The sequence below is a fragment of the Hyaena hyaena genome, unplaced genomic scaffold (genome assembly GCF_003009895.1).
Source record: "Hyaena hyaena isolate Hyena2069 unplaced genomic scaffold, ASM300989v1 scaffold_20, whole genome shotgun sequence".
Lineage (NCBI taxonomy): Eukaryota > Metazoa > Chordata > Mammalia > Carnivora > Hyaenidae > Hyaena > Hyaena hyaena.
Window position 1 is genome coordinate 1533442 of NW_024080652.1, and position 17267 is coordinate 1550708.

Here is a 17267-nt window from a genome sequence, read left to right on the forward strand (position 1 = left end):
GCCTCCCATGTCACGTGCCAGGTCAGTGGGCCCCAGGGCATCATCAAGGGCACGTGTGTCTGAGACACCCGGATGACACAGGTCCCAGAGCAGGGAAATGGCTTAGAGACCCTTCCTTCTCAGAAACACCAGAACCATGGAAACAGACCGTACCTGGAGGCACGGACCACCTATGCAAAGCAGGTGCGTCCCTGCCCATCTCTGAGGCCACATGATGGTAGCAAACTTTAACCCATGGTCAAAAGGAAACACCCTCAGCACCTCTGCACGGAGCAGTCATCACTGTGTGGGAAGAGAGCGTGTGAGGGACTGGCTTTGGGTAGAGGCAGGGGCAGGCGCACAGCAGGATGGGGAACCAGAGATCAAACGGCCTCACCGGTGCAGCACCCTCGGCATCGGTGCCATCGCCCACACGGGGGCGAGGAGCATGAGAAGGCCCTCTGCGAGCTCATAAAGTACTGTCTCTGAGAAGACAGGACAGGCTTTGGGCGTGTTAAGCATTTCCTTCCACGCTAAGCCCAGTAACGTGCAGCATTAAAAAGGAAAGCGCACAAGAGAAATCCTTTAATAAGATTAGGAGACTCAAGGGCTCTGAAAGAGGACGAGGGAAGAAAATGAAGACGGGGAGCAAAAGCAGCCAAGGTGGAAGTTCTTTTGCAAGAGAAATGGACACGATCCGCTTCTCACTGAGACAGAAGGCCATGTGGAGCTGCCAGCCACTCACCTTGCCTCAGGCGCCCAGAGGGAGGAGCATGTGGCCACAGGCAGAGCAGCTGCTGCGACAAAGCGGCCCTGGAGTTACACCCAGGGACATGGGGAGGTGCTGCCATCAGAACCTGCGCCCTGCCAAGGCTCCTCTCCACCCTGAGCTCTTCCCCAGACTGTGCTCCTCCCCACTCAGGGCTCCTCCCTGCCCAAAGCGGCTCTTCACACTGCGCTCCTTCCCACACTGTACTCCTTCCAGCTCAGGGCTCCTCTCCACCCTGAGTTCCTCCCAGCCCAGGGCTCCTCCCCACTCGGGGCTCCTCCTCACCTGGAGCTGCTCCTCACAGCCCAGGGCTTGTCCCCACGCTGCACTCCTCCCAGCCTGGAGCTCCTCCCCACACTGTGCTTCTCCCAGTCTCAGGCTCCTCCCCACACTGCACTCCACTCAGCCTGGGGCTCCTCCCCACACTGCACTCTTCCCAGCCTGGGGCTCCTCCCACACTATGCTCCTCCTATCCTGGGGCTCCTCCCCACACTGCACTCCTCCCAGCCTGGGGCTCCTCCCACACTATGCTCCTCCCAGCCTAGGGCTCCTCCCCACACCGTGCTCCTCCCAGTCTCAGGCTCTTCCCCACACTGCACTCCTCCCAGCCTGGGGCTTGTCCCCAAATTGTGCTCCACCCAGCCTGGGACTCCTCCCCACACTGTACTCCTTCCAGTCTCAGGTTCCTCCCAACACCTGCACTCCACTCAGCCTGGGGTTCCTCCCCACACTGTGCCTCTCCCAGCCACAGGTTCCTCCCAACACCTGCACTCCACTCAGCCTGGGGTTCCTCCCCACACTGTGCCTCTCCCAGCCCAGGGTTCTTCTCCATACTGTGTTCCTCCATACACTGCACTCCTCCTCGCCTCAGGCTCCTCCCCACACTGTGCTCCTCCCAGCCCAGAAAAGGCAGACAGGTGCCCTGAGTGCCATGTTCAGGCTCCCAGGTTTATTACCCAACTATACTCAGAGGTAAAATGAAAACAGAAGTCTGGGATGACTTGCTCTGTGAGGGAGACCTCACCAGCAGTCTGGGGGAGGAGCCAGGCCTGATGCACATGGCCGCAGCCTCGGCATCCTGTGACCATCCTCAGGAAAGCAGCAACACCCCCTGCTCACAGAACTCCTGCAAACAGAGGGAAAGCTTCACAAGAAGGCACGGCTACTCCAGGACGTGTTGATAATAAGAGCATTCAAAGCGAGACACACCCTTACCGCACGACCCAGCCGTGCAAGCTGACGTCATGCGTCCACACAAAACCCCCGCACGAGTGCTTACAGCAGCGTCCTTCAAAACTATAAGAGCCAGAGGCCCCAGATGCCCTCACTGAGGAAGCGCGCAGGGGAGCTGTATCGCGCCCAGACCAGAGCGGGGCTCGGCGCTGGAAGATACGGGCCGTCTGGCCGTGAGCAGACGCGGTGCGACCCTGAAAACACACCATCAGAGCAGCCCGTCTGGAAGGGCTCTCATGAGGCCAATCGTGTGACTTTCTGGAAGAGGCACAGCTACGGAGACGGGGAAACGTCAGTGGCCGCTCGGGCTCTGGGGTAGGGAAGGAGGGCGAGCACGTGGGGCACAGGGATACGACGGCAGTGACAGCATTCTATGAGGTAACACGGCCATGTGCACACATGACAGCATACATCTGTCACACCACAGGACACGCTGCTGAGAGCTGGCACGAACAGGCTATGGACGCAGTTAATAATAAAGTTGCAGTAATGGCTCATTGACTGTAACACGCGTACCCAACTGATGCAAGGTGTTAGCGACAGGGCAGCCATTACTGAGGCAGAGGAAGAAGACAGAAGGTCTGTACTCTGCGTCTTGTTTACAAGCATAAAAGTGTGTAAAAAATAAAGTCTATTAATTTAAAAGCTATTTTAATACGTCACACCCTGCACGATTCCATTTATTTAATATCGTTGAAATGCCAAAAACAACAGAGACAGAAAACAGAGAGGGGGGTGGGGGGATGGGCATGGTTCTGGGGGCAGCACGCAGAAGGCTTCGCAGTGAGGGTGCTTCAGCAAACCTGCACATGGGCTCACAGGATACAGAGTCCCTACACACACACACACACACACATCCCACAAACACCGAGCGCCTGGTTTCAATACTGCGCTGTGATCACGGCAGAATCTGGGGAAAGACATGTGGGGCCTGTCCACTTCCTTCACAACTTCCTGTGGATCTGTAGTTGTTTTTTTTTTTTTTTTAATGTTTTTTATTTATTTCTAGGAGAGAGAGAGAAAGACAGCGTGAGCAGGGGAGGGTCAGAGAGAGAGGAAGTCACAGACTGAAACAGGCTCCAGGCTCTGAGCTGGCAGTCAGCACAGAGCCTGACACGGGGCTCGAACCCATGAACCATGAGATCATGACCTAAGCGAAAGTCGGACGCTCAACCGACTAAGCCACCCAGGCGCCCCTGATCTGTAGTTGTTAAACAAACTCAAAACCACCAGCCAGGCTGCAGCACTGGAGGTTCACCAGGGCACCCCTTCACTAGTTGCCTGCCACGCTCAGCAAACCCCCGCGGCATTCCAGGCTCTCACGAGTCTGAGGAAGCTGTGTGCCCCAGCGGGAGGCGCCCTCGGGTTCCAAACGAGCATGAGGCCATGCAGCTGCCCCAGCCCAGAAGTGCCAGGCGCAGAGCCTGGTGCACAGGACTCGCTCTACTGAGATCTGTGGGACAGGAGGGCAAAGGAGCAGGTGAGTCTGGGTTCTTCCGATTCCTTTCCAGCTTTCCATCTGCCCACACTGTGGCTCTGAGCACAGCAAACCTTGCTCGAAGGTCAGCTTGTATGCATCCAGAGAGACTATGAGAAAATGCTTGAACAGAACACAATAAAAATAACCCACATCGAAACTGATGCAGTAGGCAGTTTTGATAAAAACTCTTAGAAAAAAACAACAAAGAGGGGAGCCTGGCTGGCTCAGTCAGTGGAGCGTGCAACTCTGGATCTCGGGGCTGTGAGTTCGAGCCTCATGCTGCATGTAGAGATTGCTTAAAAATAAATCTAAGGAAGGAAGGAAGGAAGGAAGGAAGGAAGGAAGGAAGGAAGGAAGGAAGGAGAACAACAAATAGCAGGGGCTCCCATTAACGCAATGAAAAGTATCTATGAGACACGATCAGCACATGTCATCCTCGGTGGTGAATACTGAGGCTTCCCAAGATCTTCGTGAGACAGGGACGTGACCAGTGTTACTTCCGTGTGACAGTCGACTGGTTGTCCCCGCTAGAGGACAGGGAAAGAATAAAAAAGAAAAGGCACGAAGACCAAGAGGAAGAGGTGTGCTGGTGTTATGCACGGACATGAGGCTCATCTCTGCCGGGGCTGCTGTTTCCAAGTAGCAAGGGTGTCAAGACTGCTGCACTCACGGTCAGCGGATAACACCTGATGGCACGTGCACACTCCAGCCATACACACACACACACACACACACACACACGTTCTCAGAGATACCAGTAAAACGGCACCAAATGCAGAAAAGATGCAGAAAACTGTCTAACACTACGCATCTACCATACGACATCCTCATTCAGAAGACAACATTCAGTGTCATTTCTTCACAAACTGATTTACAGATTCACTGTGGTCCTTATCATGTGCCAGCAGAGGTTCTCATGTCAATTAACAGACTGATTTCAAATTGCAAAAGGACAAGCAAAGGACCAAAATTAGCCAAGCTCTTAAGGGACAAGAACACTGGGAAGGTTCACTACCAGGTATTAACACACTGAAAGTAGACTCAGGGTAGTGGTGGTGAAAAGACAGAGAACAGCCGCCCACGGAACAGAGAACTGGAGGCTGGACTCTCCGTGGCCAGTACCTAGGGGCTGTTACAGCCACGCGACACCGTGCAGGGAAATGCACGTCCCTCAAGAAGTGCTATTGGGCCAACTGCATGTTAGTGCAACAAAGAAAAAATAACCACCATCGAGAAATTTTCAGTGAGGCATAAATGACACGGAGCCTTAGTTTCAGGCGTACAACGTAATGACTCGACACTTATGTGTTACCACCAAATGATCACCAGCATACGTCCACTTCATGTCCGGGGAAAGATGACCCTGACACCCACCTCAGGTCACGTGCAGCCAAGTTAGGTCACCTGTAAAAGGTGAGGCCATAGAGCAGTGAGAAGAGAACAGGTAACTATCCCTGTGGCTTCGGGAGCAAAGACCACGGTCACCGAGTTCCCAAGGCTCTGAGAGCGTCAGCACATCGGGAACGCCATCGGCCTGCAGGACTGCACTGACATAAGCGCCACTGTCCCTTGACAGACACTGTTGAGAGAGAAGCAGCAGGCTGCGGAGCGGGAGCGGCCGCGTCTCCCACAAGCGGTTGGTGTTCAGGATACCGAGACAACATGTGCAACCCTCAATCAGCCCCAAACCCCCACACGGGGAGGCCAGCCTCATTGAGCCCAGCACGCGGCACCCCTATGGCCCTCTGAGCACGACTGAAGCCAGAGTCTCAACGGTCTGGTGCAGACCCAGGTTCTGGGGCATGCATGGGGTGGGGGGTGCACAGGTGTCCCTAGAACGGGCTGCAGCCACACTGACACTGTGCATGGAGGTCCTCGCTCAACCAGCACTCCACAGCCCTGCGTGCCTGCCCCCAGGGCCTCTACCACCCCCCTACGACCTCCACCACGACACCCCTGCTGCCCCCAGGGGGACCTCCACCCCCTCAGGGACCTTCCAAAGGCGGGCGTCACCACTAGCTGCCATGCACTCTGGCCCCCAAGGACCAGTGGCTCCTCTCGGAGACCACTGAGCTCTGGAATCTGGGCTCAGGGAACCGTTAGGATGCAGATAAGAGATAAGCGTATGTTTTCATTTGGTTTTTTAATTTCTGGCTAAAAAGTTAGCTCTTACTGCTCAGGTTCTATAAATAACAAGATTCTATAACCAAATTGTGGAATATGAGGGGCACACTGGAAATAGCTCATTTCAAATAGGAAAATGGTTTGTGTTCACCCACTTCTGGAAGGCAATTTTCAACTGCTTAAAATAGTCGTGGTATTTTACCAAGATGATTACACTCTCACCTATCAGTAACAATTAAACCCTAGACTAGAGCCGCTTAAGAAGGTCTCAAAATAAAACCCCACACTCTGAACACCGTGCACTGAAATGTCAAGCACACAAACGGCCCTGGGTGGGACACAGGAGCCCAGAGCCCAGCTGTGGGTCTGCTGTGTGCCAGGAGCACCACACACACACCTCTACCCCAGGGGACGGGCAATGACAGGGCAAGACCAGCAACAGAAATGCCCTGGGGGCGCCCTGATGAGGAAGACTTGAACAGAAACTACTGGGTGAGCCTGTGCCGCGCCGCGGCGCCCAGGTCACTCAAAAGGTGAGGGTGGATGAGCACCGGCACCAAGCAGGGAGCAGCAGGCCGACCACACTCGTGCGCAGACAGGCCTGAAGAGCAGCCTCATCACCCTGCTGGCTGGCAAGGCGGGTCCCCGTGAGCCGGGCCTGGGGCTGCGCAGAAGACTGGTATTGACCCATTGGAAATGTGCCTTCGAGCGGCAGTCAGCATAAGCCATCAGTCAGCGCCAGGCAATCAATAGCCACTCTCGCCCTAACTCAGCAAGGCCTATGAGCACAGCGGGTCAGGGTGAGGACTGAATTAGTCCAGGAAGTGCCATTGGCTTCCAACCTGCTGAGAGAGGAAGAATGGAAATTTCCCGCCTTGGGACCCAAGCAGTGACCCTGCAAGAGAGAAGTTGCCCAAGAAGGAAGCCAGGATGCTTCTTACTCACACAAAGGCAGGGCGCAGTTTGGGCACGGAGGGGGTAACCCCCACCAGCACCTGTGTGGACGGGGAGCCCCACCCCTGAGATTCTAACCAGGATGGGGGAGACACGCGCCATCCGTGAGAACCCCAGTGATCTGGGGAAACAGAGGGCATGGTGCTCACTTGGCAGGACGCCTACGGAATCCAGGCTACACGGCATGGTTGCCATACACGTTTCCTCCTGCTGACAGGCAGATGGTCCCAGGGCACTGGCTCTCTGTGCACGCAAGACACACTGGCCCCCACACGGGGCCTGCCTCCCTGAGGGGCCTGAAGCCCCCTCCAGAACACACACGTATGAGTACTCTGCGAGACCCACTGACAGCTGGAAGAGGTCCCAGCGGCCACGGCAATAAACCACAGCAGGGATACGCTAGGACCACAATCTAAAATAAGTCCCGAGTCCATGTGATACACGGAAGTGACCGACTCAATGAATAAATGGGAAGGAGAGAGTCAATTTCAGGCAGAAGAATTCAGAATGAGTCACTGTACCCTTGAGGAAGGGTGTGACCCCCAGCCCCAGGCGTGGCCATGCACCGAAGAGGGAGACACCCAGCAGACCCATGCAGCCTGGTAAGCAAGGTCAATATCCACAGGGTAAGGCACACTGTCGGGGCCCTTCCCTGCAGGGTCGCCCCGTCCCTCGGGGCCTGGGAGGAAAGCCTCGGACACAGCCCCGTCCAGTGCCTGTCACGCGCCGCCCATGTGGCACTCCTGGCACTGGACTCATCCAAAACGAGGAGTCCGAGAGGTGACACAGGCCAAGGAGAGGTGATGGCTCAGTGTGTAGGATCCAGGACAGAGAAAGGGCTGAGGGGACACGAAGCAAACAGGAGGACAGCACAGACTTCAGTCAGCCACCCTGGTTGGGCCCGGATCATGAGCCCTAACGACTGTGCTGCCGTGAAGTGTCAGTTCCAGGGACACGGGGCACAGGTGAGGAGAGCTCACCATTTTTCTCTAAATCTCAGAATGTTCTAGAAAACAAAGTTCATTAAAAACCAAACCAGGAATTGTTTGAAGTCAGATGAACCCCTGTGAGCAGCAGTGACCTGCCCTGCTGGAGGCGAGCAGCCGGAAGCCCAGGCCCCCTGCACATGCAGCCATGAGCGCTCCCCATGGCGCTGGGCACATGGGCCCGAAGACGGGGCTCCACACGCCCATAGGTGCGCACACAGCTGTGGTCACAGGCTCCCCGCTAAGACCGCTGTGCCAGCCACGACGCTCTGTGGCCAAGGTGCCATGGGAGCCTAGAGTAAGGCTGCCCCATGTGAGGACACAGGTGAAGGTACCTTCCAGCCAGACATGGATGAGATGCAGTTGTGGGCACGTCCACGTGGGAGGCTGTGCCCCAGCGCACACGCACGATGGGGAGGTGGTAGACGCGGCCACCCGCTGCACACCCAGGGGCTCCAGACCATGCCGAGGGGTCAGCCCCGTGTCCCGCAGCTCAGGCCACCAGCGGCCCACTGTCCACTGGGACCTGGAGGAGGACAGAATGAGCCACACATACCCCCACCACCTGCAGAGCGTTCCACCAGTGTGACCGCCAACCTCACGGAGGACGGCCTCCACGGACCTTCGAGGAGGCTCCTTTTCCCGAGAGAGCCGCACACTCCACTGCCCACGTGCAACAGCCATGGAGACCACTGGCCTTGGCCTCCGGGCAGACCCACAGCTCACACGCATGGGGTGACCCAGAGCCCCCAACAAAGAGAGACGTACCACATCTGTGGCTTGTATTTTTCCCTTGGATTCATATTCCATCTGGAAGCGTGGCCCTTTCAACCACCTCCACTCATTTTGCCCGCACCCAGCGCATCTCTGGCAGCCACCAATCTGTTCCCGTATTTGTGAGTTCAGCGTTTGCAGATTCCTCGTGTTATGTCACCCAGCACAGCGTCCTCCAGGTCCACCCGTGGTGTCACACATGCAGGGTTTCCTTCCTTCTCAAGGCTCGATGACATCCTGTCACACACCTACTCGGCGCCTTCCTTCCCTGCCCAGCGGCCAACTGGCACTGGCACCGGGGCTGCGACACCCAGATTCCCACCCCCAGGGAAGTGCCAGGGGCGGGGGGGGGGGGGGGGGGGTGCGGGCGTGCTGCAGGGTGCGGTGGGCCCGGGGGATACTCCTCAGGAACCACCACCCTGTCTCTTCCCTGTGATTCTCGGGAGCACCGTCCACACGGAGCCCATTGGGCTGGCACAGGAGGCCACTTCAGTGTGCGGCACTGCTGCTTGTCCTGTGGACAGGAAAAATGGGAACGCAGAGGGACAGAGTGCCTTGTCCAAGGTCACAGAGGAAGGTCTCCCTGCCCATCACCCCAGGAAAGCCCATGCTTCCCACACCAGGGACTGTAGCCTGTCCTCGCCTCTGGCTCACAGAAAGTCCAGCACAGACGGCCCACGGCCCGGCCATGCACAGCCCTCCGTCCGAGCCATGGACGAACTTCTTCTGCCCGTGTTCCCATCTGTCCCCCATCTTCCACAAGCCAAATTCGGCGTGCATTCAAACTGAGCGTTCAGCCCCAGCTCAGCTGTGGCATCAGCTCCCACGAAAATCCCATCACGGTTGGCAAGTGCACGTGTCCCTCCTTCCTGTCCCGCCAGACTACCAGCACTAGAAGGGTGGTGACCCCACATCTGCGCAGGTGACCTGGTGGCACGCAGGACGTGCTGGGGAAGGAAGGGAGGAGGCGGGAGCACAGAGAAGCCGGCTCTGAACCCCCACCTGTAACTGACCGCGAGCACGCAGGCAACAGGACCGCATCGTCTCCATCAGAGGCCACCAGGCCGCGGGGTGGCCGCCTGTGGAGCCCGGACGACAAGGGGCGGCTCCCGGGGCCTGTGTGCAGAGCTCGGCGGAGCCTGACCTGGGAAGCCCTGGACCCAGGGCCCTGAGTGATGCCATGCCTCTCAAGGGACAACAATGGCATGCCAAGGAGCGTACTGGGGAAGCCACCAAATGGCGCGCGTTCGGTAGCTGAAACATGCCTTGTGCCCTAAACCCTTCATAACCGGGTCCCAGAGGCGAAGAGCCTAGGTTCTCATTAAAAACAACCTTGGTGCCCTGACATCGGCCCTCACAAGGTCAGGTCGGGCGTGGGTGGAGGGGAGGTCTCTGTCCAGCAAGCTGGATGCCCCATCCATGCCTGCAGAGCGTTCAGGGACAGGGTCGGGCTCTCGGGAACGTTTAAATAACACCATCCCACAGGACACCTGATTCACGCTCCAGCGCACTCCATCGAGCCTGACGTCAGATGCTCTCCAGGCATAGGACAATTAGAGAGAGCTTGGTCCTCACATGAGCATGGGACCGAGACCACCACGCCCAGTGCATCAACTCCGGTGACAGGTCTCATTACAAACCATAGGCCTCAGACCCACTGAGATTTGGTCACCGAAGGAAGGGAAGGCTGCCCTCGCCCACGGCCTAGGGAAGGGGTGGCCCTGCCTTCGAGGGGGAGACCAGGTCAGTGCACAGCCCCAGCCACCCTGCCCCTCGCCAGGAGCACAAGGTCGCCATATAGCCGTCTAAAAGGGTGTGGGCCCTCTGAGTCCCAAAGGGACCACCAGGGTTTGGAGAAGTCTTTCCTGTGATTCAAGAACACTGCGGGCATCGCAGATAGCCCTCAGTCTGGGGGCAATGTTAAGAACCGTGGGGGCCCAGGGCCCAGGCTCTAAGGCTGGCTGTGATGGGGATGGGCTAGCAGCCACCAGCCACGACAGCAGGGCCCCCAAGAGGGGCCGGCCTGGGGACCCCGCCCAGTGCGTACCTTTGTCAGCAGCAGGACCCGCTTCTGGAGCCTCCGAGCCAGGGCCTCCTGCGTCTCCCGCCGCCTCCTTTCTGCCAGCAGCTGGCTGCTGGCCTGGCGGACCTCATCCTGGAGCTGCTGCCGGACCTTCTCCAGCCCACGGGCGCTGCGGGGGAAAAGGCAACAGGGCAGAGTGGTGAGGCCTGGCCCGCAAGACGGCGCCCCAGCCACACACCCTCTGGGGCCAGGATGAGCCCATCACATAGGTCCCAAAATAGAGCCGCACGTGCAACCGGCATGCTGCCATTTCCTCACTTGTGAATAGCTACTTAGAGCTTTTCAGGAGTTTCTGGATTTCAAAGAGGCACCCAGGGTGATCCCAGAACACGGCAGGCAGCAGGGAGGGGGGCACTCACCCCCACACACAATGGGAAAAATTGTCAGCAGCACAGCGCTTCGGGAGACGGCACTTCTGAATGAGCTAAATTACCAGCAAGCACTTCCATCCGGATCACGACAGCCAGATGTGCAGTGGGTGTGGGGGAGCCCCCGCCACGGGGAGGCGGGCCCCCCCAACACTGCCCTGCCAGACACCAGCCAGGGCTCCGACAGCAGCCGGGGTACCCCATGGCAGCTCTTCCCAACAGGCCTGACCCCCAGCACGTGGACTTTGCCCGTGGGTCCCACCGGGGCCCCATCCAAGTCATCCCTTCAGGGGGCAGACAATAGCAGGGGGTCCAGGTCAGGGCCCCGGGCTCCTGACCGCCCACAGGCTAACAACCCATTCCCTGGCCCAGCCCTAAGTGCCTTCAGAGCCTGGTCTTTGCCCCAAAATGCCCTCAGCCCTTCAGTCCTGCCCAGGACGCCCCTGTTCCCGACACACTCCTTCACAGCACACGGCAGCCGGCACCCAGCACTCGTTGAAACCTTCCCTGAGGCCCGATATCACACAGCCTCACGACTGCACACTGAGTGGTCGTCCCCGTGGCCTGATGGAGGGGACGACGACCAGGGGAGGGGCCATGAGGGGAGGCGGCCCTGGAAAGGACCCCAGTGAGGAGCCAACCCTGCATCAGAAATGAGGGGTCTTCAGGGCCATGCTGTCAGCTGACACATGGGGCGCTCACAGAGGCAGCACGGGAGAGCCGGGGCCCCACCGGGGAGGGTACCTATGGGCTCCTGTCACACCCAGCCTTACCACCGCATCCTTCCCACTCTGACCACATGCTGGAAGGAAACCATACTTCTCAGGGCGGCAGGGGGCGCTGCCTTCAGAGGCGGCGTGCCCAAGCCCACGTCTTCCCTCCCGCACCCGAGTGTGCGGTTTCTGCTCCCATCACGTAGTTCAGTCCGAGCGTGCGCGTGAGTCACTGAGGGAGCAGGTGGGAAGCTTGGCCGGCCTGATGCAGGGACCCCTGTCCATACCTCAAGGGTTCAAGGGAACCATGACCGACTGCACCTGAACCCTCTTGCACCTTCACAAAAACATGAGGTAAGATTTTTTAAAAAACAGGTACAAATAGTCATTCGAAACAGACCGATTAAGAGGCTATTTTCAGTTCTATTTCAACTTAACACAATGCATAGGCCAACTTAATAACCCAGGGCTGAGACCGACTCCAAAACTACCAGACCTAGGCGGAGAGCTCATGAGTGCCTTGAATCGGCGTTCGACAAACTGGCAGCGTCCCTGCTCACACACGTGAGGCCGAGCCGCCATCCAACCGAGCTCAAGGCTAAGGGGCCTCAGACAAGCAGCCCTGAGCGCAGGCCTGGTGGGGACAGCCTTGGGGGAGTCTGATAAGCCCAGGCCCCCTGCCCCATAGGAGAGCGCTGCCTGCGCATCCATGAAGGGGTCAAACCAGAACACTCCCCACCAAGGGCAGGTGGCCAGGAGGCAGGCGGGTGCGCAGGATTCCTAGGTCTCAGTCCGCTGGCTGCCAGCTCGCTGTGCCCAAATCCCCCCTCACAGCACTAGAGGGCTTTAGCTCTGGGACCTGGTGGGGCCCACGGCCCAGTCCTGCACATCACAGACACCAGCGCGCCAGCTGAGAGGCGGCAGTACCATGAGTCTGGGGGCGTCCACGAGGGGTGGGGGGGTTGTTGGGCCCAGGCTGGCAGAGCCCTCGTGCCCAGTAAGGAAGAGAACCTGCCTCAGGGGCGCGGGGGGCGGGGCTCAATCAGGAAGCGTCCGTCTTCGGCTCAGGTCACAATCTCAGGTTTGGGGGTTCCAGCCCTGCATCAGGCTCTGCACTGGCAGCGTGGAGCCCACTTGGGATCCTTGTCCCCTCTTTGCCCCTCTCCTGCTCACACTATGTCAAAAATGAATAAATGAATGAGCATTAAGAAAAAAAGAGAGAGAGAACCTGTCTGTCCCAATGGTGAATGCCTTCCACAAAACCAGAATGTTCTGGAAGGAACAGGGCAGAGGACACGGGACCCTGTGGAGTCGGCACTGGGAGTGCAGCAGAGTGTGTTGTCAGCCTGCCCTCGGCCGAGGGATGAGCTCTGTGCACACTCCGTCCGTGCTCAGGCGTCAGGAGACCGGCACGAGGAAACCCCTCTTCAGGGCGTCACAGGGGCCGCCCTCTGCAGAGGCTTGTCCGGGGCCCTAGGCAGCCTGGAAGGGCTGCCTGTTCTCCTGGCAGGGAAGGCCCCGCACAAAGGCAGGGACCAGCACGAGCCCGACCTTGTGGGCTGTGAGCCGATGGGGCACAGAAACCACGTGGCTCACATAAAGTGAGAGAATGTGACACGCAAGGCTGCTGTTGTTGCCTATCAAGCTGGAGCTGCAACAAGGAGAGAGGGCCCTGACATCACGGAGCAGGGAGGCCAGCCCTTCTTGGTGCCTGAGGCCCTCACTATGTCACCCTCCATCCCCGCGGGGTCAGGATCCCCACCACGGGGCCAGCCCTGTGGGGAAAAGGTGCGTGCTTTCGGAACTATCAAGTCAGACCTGAGTTGGGGAGGAGAGTGTGGGGCTAGGGGGCCAGAGTCCTCACACAACTCAGTCACTGCAACGGGCACAGGATGGTCAAGAAGCAAACACCCAGGTGGGTCACTGCCTCAGGAGGGGCCGTCCAGGGGGCAGCACACAGGGCAGGGTTCAGGGGCCGAGGGCACAGCTCTGGGAGACAGCAAGTGCAGACCCCTGTCCCCATTTAGGTGTCCAGTTAGCTCCAAAGGAAAGGAAAGCTCAGGCTGGGGACAAGGAGTCAAGACAGACCCACTTCTACATATAAACTCCATGAAGACAGAGGAATGGTGAGCGGCACACTCAAGGGGCTGGCCCCGTGGCGGGGACCCTGGCCCCGTGGGGATGGAGGGTGACAGATAGTGAGGGCCTCAGGCACCAAGAAGGGCTGGCCTCCCAGAAGAGTGAACTTTTCCTGACATTTCCACAAATCCTGGCCAAAGTTCCCCAAGTGAGTGGTTCAAACTACTGGCCAGCAGACTGCCCTGCCCATGCCCACACACAGAAGGGCAGAAAGGGACCCCACGTGTGTGACGAGCCCATGGCTCCGGCCTGCAACGCTAGCACTCGATGGCTGACCCTTCTCGTTGGGCTGTCCTCTCCAGTCCACCTCAGCCTTTCTTGGGAAGCAAAGAAGAAAAAACTCATAAAACATTAAACTACTACTTCCAAGCTTAAGGTGAACTCTGGGGTCACTGGCATTTCCGCGAGCCTCTGGGAGTTCGGAATGAAGTGCTTCGTGCTTGAAGGAGCAGTTGGCGTGACTATCGATCACGGCCTTTGTGAGCGGGTGTCTGTCTGCTGGGGGAAACAGGCCACAGTCACTGAGGACCATCTTTGTGCTGCGGCCCTTTAACATCTTCCCCACCTCACACACCTCCTTTCAAGGAACAGAGGACACGGCTCACTCTGAAGCAGCAGGAGACATTTTAATGGCCTTCCTGGAGACGACTGCGGATGGCAGCTCCGGCCCCGCACAGCCTCTCCTGCCATACCTTGGCCGCCTGTCTTCTCCCTGCCCGGTGCTGCAGGAGACCCAGGGCGGGCCAGTGCCTCTGGGAAGGACCAGGACAGGGTGGTGCTGTCCATCTGGGAGGAATGATTGGCCCCTGGGGAGCATCGTGGCCAGTGTGGGCCCATGAACATGCCGACAGCCATCACCAGACCCAAACTCAAAGCAAACCTTTACCCAGTGCATATGGACACGGCTGGCAGGTAAGCGCAGGTTACGCTGCCCGAAAGTGTGAAGTGCGCAGCCAGAGCCAGCCTGCTGGGGGCAAAGGAGGATGGCAGGTGGGGTTCACGCTGGTCTTTAGCAAACACGTTTCTGTGCAAAGCTGAGGAAACAGTAACAGAACTTTATTCACAATTTTGCAAAATCTCTAAAGCATCTTCTTCCTTTGGACTCATAAGGAGCGCAGAGGAAACCACTGACATATACACCCTCAAGCTTCTCCAGTCCACAGATGGTAAGTTCGGGCCCCAAGCGGCTCACTTGCACGAGGCCTTGGGCACCCCACGGGGCTGCAGCTCAGGCTAAACCTCCATCGAGCAGGTGACCCCGTTCTCTGGCCAGGGCAGTCGGCTGAGCCTGCACAGACGGGCACAGGTCTGGTCCCAGGCTGTACAGAGCCTAGATGGGCTGCAGACACCGGGGCGGGGGGGGTGGGGGTGGGGCAAGGTCCTGGCTCCACCAAGGCTCAGGAGAGAATGTTGAGAGGGTGAACATTCTAATTTTTTTAAATGTCTTTTATTTATTTTTGAGAGAGAGAGAGACAGTGTGAGCAGGGGAAGATCAGAGAGAGACGGACACACAGAATCTGAAACAGGCTCCAGGCTTCGAGCTGTCAGCACAGAGCCCGATGTGGGGCTCAAACCCATGAACCGCAAGATCATGACTGGGGCCGAAGTCGGAAGCTCAACCGACTGAGCCCCCCAGGCACCCCAGAGAATAAACATTCTAGAACTCTGCCTGTCCAGCAGAAGACAGGGACGGGCTATAGAAAGGACAGAGTGGGACTAAGTGCCAAGGAGTGCACAGTGGGTCAGAGCTAGCTGGCCTGATGCAGGGAGGTGGAACCGGCAGGCAGGTAGGGTTCTGCTCCCAGGCCCAGGATTCCAGCCCTGTGTGCTGTCACACTCGGGGGACACAGCCAGGCTCTCAGCTGACACTGGGTCACCAGCAGCTGGAGGCTCAGGACTGCCAGGATGCCCGGTCCCGGACCGTGTTCTACCAGGCGGAGGGCAAGCAGAAGGCCTCTCAAGGCTCTCCCGACAGATCCAGAGGACTGAGCGCCCCGGTCAGCAGTGCGGCCCCCGGAAGTCCCCAAGGGCTCGGGGCTTCCAGACTGGCCAAGGATAAGAGGAGACGGGCTATCGGGGCCTCAGGAAGGTGGGGGGTGGGGGGGACCGCCTGACTGGGGGTGGCTCGCACAAGTGTGTGGCAAGGGCTCCTGGGAGGGGAACGCAGAGGGACACAAGTGGGTTTGGAGGGACTCGACCCACAGGAGGGGAGACGGGAGTGGGGGGAGGCCCCTGCTCAGCAGCGGACACAGCCTAGGCCAGGCCTGCAGCGTTCCATACGTGTCCACAAATGTGCCTGCAGAATCGTCCAGCGGGAGAGAGCCCCTAGCCCGCGCACACTTCCTGCTGCTGCACCCGGGGGTACCTGGCGGGGGGCCGCACAGGCAACCTCACAGGTGGTGATGGGTACTGGCTGCAGAAACCCTCCCTCAGAGGCAACCGTGTGCCACAGGCCTGGAAGCCGGCGCGGGACACGGCCCGCCGCCAGCCTCAGCACACTCGCCAGAGTGGGCTGTGGACGGGGGCTTCCGGAGAGAAGCAGAAACATGGCCCCAGCCTGCTCTCACTGGAGAGATGCCACAGACCCGCTGCGAGCCAGGCAGCATCTGTCTCCTCACAGATAGCAAGGAGGCCACTGATCTCTGCCTTGCCTCACTGGCGAAAGGCACTCTAATGAGACACATGTGCAAAGTGCAAAGCAAGTGTGACCTCCTGCCGTGTCTCTGCCTCAACAGGGACAGAGGCACTGCGCTCAGCTGGGGTGGAACAGCGGGGTACGGCCCAGTCAGGTGCCCGGGAAGGCCTCCTCGACGCACCCCTGACTGAGATATGCAGCACTATACACTACTGGGATGAGAAGCAACAGCAGAGGTGATGGGTGGCCAGAGTCTCCCCAGCAGTGGAAGCTCAGGGACCGTCTAGTGAGGGGACACGCCGACTAGCAGGCACGCCTGGGCTTGCAGAACCACAAGCATCAGAGATGAGAGGGCATGGCTGCCATCAGGCCCCTGTGCCCTCGATGAGGGGGCATGCCCCGCCGGGGTTGCACAGGTGGGGCCTGGCAAGCCAGCTGGGCTCCAACTCAGACCTGGTGCCCTGTCTGCACATGGCTGCCCTCCCACCGCGTGGCCATGGCCAGCCGTGACCAGCACGGCAAGGGCAGGACTTAGGGACAGAAATGCAACTACAGGCTCTGCCAGACTTGCCACATGGCAGCTTTGGCCTGTGTGCTACGTGCAGGGGAGAAGGTGGGGAGAAGAGGGCAGAGGCCCCTCCTCTGCCGATACTGCTCAGACTCACCAAAGGGGCTGCCTTGGCGAGGGGGCAGAGAGCCTCAGCCTGCACGCCTGAATGCCCAGGCCGGAGACGCACGCAGCTGTCTGTGTATGCTAACAAATTCCTATCTGAGATGCCTCCCCATGTCATGCACATTCCTCTGAGAAATAAAAACACCCAAAGAGTGGAAACGAAACCAGAGAACAAAGAGAGCAAAGGCTGCGTGATCCCACTCAGTGGAGCCGCGGCAGAGCAGGCCAGGCTCCGGCCACTTCCCAGGGCACCGCCACACACCAGCTCACTGCCCCTGTTGTCTCATCAAGTTGGACCCCCCGGCTGAGCAAGCGTCCATGAGTCCCAGATAGAGGCCACACTGGAAACACGCTCAA

General features: G+C 58.7%; 1 protein-coding gene across 3 annotated transcripts in view; it reads right to left on the bottom strand.

Annotated features, from left to right (window-relative positions):
* The window catches only part of MAD1L1 (mitotic arrest deficient 1 like 1), a 304019-nt gene that overhangs the window by 178075 nt on the left and 108677 nt on the right, over window positions 1-17267 (bottom strand). For all 3 annotated transcript variants that reach the window (XM_039226020.1, XM_039226018.1, XM_039226019.1), the window contains exon 11: window positions 10347-10491. In XM_039226020.1, the coding sequence (XP_039081951.1) occupies window positions 10347-10491 (145 nt within the window). The remainder of the gene's footprint in view (window positions 1-10346; window positions 10492-17267) is intronic.